This window comes from Silene latifolia, chromosome 10 (assembly GCF_048544455.1).
Source record: "Silene latifolia isolate original U9 population chromosome 10, ASM4854445v1, whole genome shotgun sequence".
Classification (NCBI taxonomy): domain Eukaryota; kingdom Viridiplantae; phylum Streptophyta; class Magnoliopsida; order Caryophyllales; family Caryophyllaceae; genus Silene; species Silene latifolia.
In genome coordinates, this window is record NC_133535.1 from 144,323,333 (window position 1) to 144,328,143 (window position 4,811).

The 4,811-nt window shown below is 39.6% G+C and overlaps 1 protein-coding gene across 1 annotated transcript; it reads right to left on the reverse strand.

Moving 5' to 3' along the window:
* Positions 1 to 480: 480 nt before the first annotated feature.
* LOC141608407 (G-type lectin S-receptor-like serine/threonine-protein kinase LECRK3) lies at positions 481 to 2,907 on the reverse strand. The gene has a single exon (XM_074427764.1). It carries the CDS (start codon positions 2,905 to 2,907, stop codon positions 481 to 483), a length of 2,427 nt encoding a protein of 808 aa, XP_074283865.1.
* Positions 2,908 to 4,811: the final 1,904 nt, after the last annotated feature.

Consider the following 4,811-nt stretch of genomic DNA (forward strand, 5'->3'; position numbering starts at 1 on the left):
CAATACTTTAGCACTTCCGTTTTGATCATTTGTTTACTTTTTTATTCTTTGTACGGAGTAATAGATATTTGAATCAACAATCTAATAATTAGGACAGAGGAGGATGCGGCAATAAATCATAATGCTAGACACCATGAGGATTATCTGAACAGCAATCAAATAGCATTGCAGCATCACAAGGAAATACAACTATACAAGTTTTACTACTTATTAATGCACAGTCTTTCCAGGCAACATTTCTACAGTAAACACTTGCAACCTGGTTAATTTCAATCGATACAGTTCATACGACAAAACCTGAGCTAAAACACAAAAGGCGTACAGTTCCTAGTTCAAACAAAAGCAAAGGTAGTACTGAACAAGCAAAACAAATTCCAACTACACAGAAAAAATGAATTTAAAAGAACCAGGCATGTACGAGTAGTTATTACATTTTCATTGTTCTATACAGGAACGATAACTGATTAGTAAACCAGGGCATCAAGCTGATAAATGAACAGAAAATGATGTCGTACATGGAGGACCAGGAACATCAGCAACTCCCTCTAGCATCTGAGTAACCCTCTTCATAGTTGGTCGTAGTTCCGGGTTTTCTTGAATGCACCAAAGGGCAACCTTCACAAGCCTCTCTAGTTGCGGCCTGTCATTCAGCGCTTCCTTGTCATCCTTCACAAGACAATCTAACATTCCAGAATGGTAACAGTCAAATGCCCTATCTGTCAAAATTTCACACTTGTCTGTACTAACGTCCATGCGTACGCATCTTCGACAACAGATGATTTCCAACAGCAGAACCCCGAAACTGTACACATCCACCTTCACAGACACCGGCTTGTTCTTGAACCATTCAGGCGCAACATACCCTTTGGTTCCTCTCACAGCAGTATTAGTGTGGTTCTGATTTAGAACCAGAAGCTTGGCTAACCCAAAGTCGGAGATTCGAGCATTGTGATGGTTGTCAACAAGTACATTCTGTGGCTTTATGTCACAATGGATGATTTGAGTGGTGCATTCCTCATGCAGATACAAAAGCCCTCGTGCAATCCCCTGACCAATTTGAACCCTTTCGACCCAACTTGGCCTAGTATCGCCGAAAAGATAATCAGCAACTGTACCATTGCTCATGTATTCGTATACCAGCAAACGTTCATCTTCTTCTTTGCAGTATCCTATAAAGCGGACTAAGTTCTTGTGGTGTGTCAGGCCAATCACGTTCACTTCGGCTGTGAATTCCTTATCAGCGCCTTTGAATGTTCGATCTAACCTTTTAACAGCGACGAAGTATTGATTACCACCTGTTGTTATATTTCCTTGGTATACTACACCAAATGAGCCCCTTCCTATCTCGTCCCTGAATCCATTTGTGGCGGATTCAAGCTCTTTGTAAGTGAAACTGTGCGCAGTACTATACTCAGAAATAGAATGCCTCATACGCTCAGTATGAGCTCTGACTTCACTTGTGTTATACACGAAAAAAATTCCAAAACCAACGACACTTAACAATATGAAATTAACACATACGGAGCCACCCAAGAGGCCTTTAGTTACAGCATTCAACTTATATTCGACTTTTCTAGGAGGTCTGAACGGATTATAAGGATTATTAGTGCCATTATCATGACTTACCTTAAGCCAAGCAGTCCTCGATACAGTTCTGTCTAGCTTTCCGTTGGAGAGTGGTAGCTTTTTCTTCCAACAGGTATTACTATCACTATAGAAAATGGCAGCACCACACAAGCAATCATTCATACAAGACGCCTTACATTTGTCCTCAGTGAAAGGGGCCATCTCTGCATAATCTGATAGTGGCCAGTCGGTATACTGAAGTGGGATTAAAGTATATCCACCCTTAACACCATCTTCAAATTTCCCACAAAAGTCGGAACTGAAATCTGGTTCACAGCTTCCATGCGAATTAGTAGGATCTATCAGCGAGTAATTCTGAGGACATTGACATATGGGCCTATCGTCATTACCAAGGCTGCAAATGCTATTATATCCACAAGCTCCACTGTCCCTCGTGTCTATTGGAAAACTCGTACATATGTTATCGGGTTTAGACTGAATTTTGGTCCAACCAGCTCCTTTGTTAGGGTAGTAGTACCATATTAGTACTCCATCAAATTCCAAAGTTACTCTCTGATAATACGAGTTTGCCGACATCAACCCACCTGGTGGGATGAGACCCATTCTAGAACCGTTTTGGTTCTGTATAAACACATCTCCTGACTCGCTATAAACCAGTTCCTCCCCATTAGTGCCAGTACTCCCAAATATGTGATAAGAGTTGTAGTCATATCCGGTGGCTACATCCCTGGTGTTAAGGACGAGGTCCCCGTTGTCATCAAAATGTAACTGAAACCTTCCTTCTGTGAGATTGTTCTCGGATATCCGAGAAATAACATTCTTCCCTGTTTTCAAAACCTGTGTCGGAAGCAAGGTATCAGTTGGATAATCAAAGGTCTGCCAAAGTGGAGCAGCATTGACGCTACTAATAAGAGCAAAGTTCCCGGTATCATTCATGAAACCGTAACTGACAGCTCCACCACCAGTTGTAGTGTTCCATAGGACAGTTCCTCGCGGATCACTGAGGACTAAACCCTCATTAGCTGTTAAATTTAATGTTGATCCTTGAGGAACAGGTTTACCTCCATTTGCACACCACACAATTGTGTCCGGAATTGCGGCATACCAAACGGATAGCAAGTACAGATCAGTATTGTTCGGAGCCTGATGAAAGCCGAAGGCAAAATCGCCCGAAGGAGAAACCACTGAAGTGCTATTATTTTTGGCTAAGAGAGATTGACCAACTGAAAATTTGCCACTATTTTTTGAATAAGTTGGTGATGATTGTGAGAGGATTAAGGCCAAGTAGAAAACCAGTAAGCAAGATAGAGGCCAAGCCATTGCAGGTTTTTAGATACAAAAAAAGAAGCGAGATTTAAGCATCTATATAATCAGTATTTGTCCTGCAAGCAAGACCGTGTCGTACAACAGCGTTACGATAATACCTTATACACCTCATTTAATGATAACAATAAAATGAGCGCATAAATATTACGTAGCCGTTGTCCATTATTTATTACAATAGTCTTACCGGATAATTTGTGTTACTTCCTCCTTCCCAACCATATGTTTACCTATAATTAAAATACACCCAATAAAGAATATAAAAAGTAAACAAATGTTCGAGATGAAGGGAGTATATAATTGGTCGAAGTCCGTGTGAGTCATACAAAGACTTCCCCAAGTCAACTGAAACGTCTATACCTAAAGACTAACCTAGCACTCTTAGCAGGATTGGCTTGTGTGGTCTGAAAATTGCAGTAAATAATACGGCAGAAGGACTGATACACTACTACCATACCAAAATTGGTTGACATGTCGACGTCATTGACTCGTCACCTGAGTCGCCTCTTATAACATTATCATCACAACCACAAAAATTTCATCTAGAGATGGTGTTAGTTTATGCTTGTTTTCTTAAATATCAAGCCTGAGCTCACTATGTTGAGGCTTTCTGATAAGAGAATTGTTTGCCCTTCTTAGTAACTAGTTTTCAATCCAATTCTCGTAGCTTTTTTCATTGCGGATCACACCAAACTGTTAGAGTATAAAACGAATCAAGGAACTTCAACCATCAGCTTAAGCTTTTGGTTGAGTTGGTTTCTTGACACGTATCGTATCGAGGGGTGACCAAAAGGTCACGGGTTCGAATCCCACCCCCCTCCATTCTAAAAAGTGGATAATCAGAACAGGCAAGGGAATCCCGCCTGCACCCACACTTCAAGCCCAAAAAAAAAAAAATGGGCCAAAAAAAAATGGGCCTTCGTGTGAGGGGGAGTGTTAGAGTATAAAACGAATCAAGGAACTTCAACCATCGGCTTAAGCTTTTGGTTGAGTTGGTTTCTTGACACAAACCATGCTCGGTGTGTTATGAACATCAATCCTATTACCTTGCCAACGGCAAAAGCGTTTATCCTAAATTGCATTGGTTGTCTGGTTGATGTTCTCGAACACGGATGAGGATGATTTCTAAATTCAAAGATTGTTTTGAATAACCTCAAGGGAAGCAGAAAGTATGCTCAGAGAACAAGATTCATTCCTTTGCCGTAAAAGAACACCGCTTCTGTAATAAATATAAATATAGTCTGAAAGACCAACAATGAACCCGGCTTGAACTAAAGCTAACACATTGAAGACCTGGCCCCAGCTTAAACTAAAATATAACGAAAGGTGATTGCTGGGAAGGGGAAGGGTAAGGCCATGTCGAGGATCATATACTTGGATTTTGTGTCAAGCATGGTTAGGCATCACTCTTTTGAGAAATAATAATAATAATAATAATAATAATAATAATAATAATAACAAGAACAATAATAAAAATAGCAATAATAATAATAATAATAATAATAATAATAATAATATTTAAGTTAAATTAATTTTAGTTAATTTAAATTCGGATCGTGTAAGTTCAGTTCAGATCCTATAAATTCAGTTCAGATCCTATAAATTTAGTTCAGTTCAGATCCTATAAGTTCAGTTCAGTTCAGTTCAGATCCTATAAGTTCACTTCAGATCTATGAGTTCAGTTCAGTTCAGATCCTATAAGTTCAGTTCAGTTCAGATCTTATAAGTTCAGTTCAGATCAGATCCGTTTCAGTCCAAAAAAACATGACCTAAGTATAGAGCAAAAATCAGTCAACCTTAACCAAATCGTTTATAACTGTTTCAGTGGTTAACCGAACAGTTAAAAACGATGCGGTTTTGGTACAGAGTTTGGCCAAACCGAATTGCCTTTGAACGCAAGT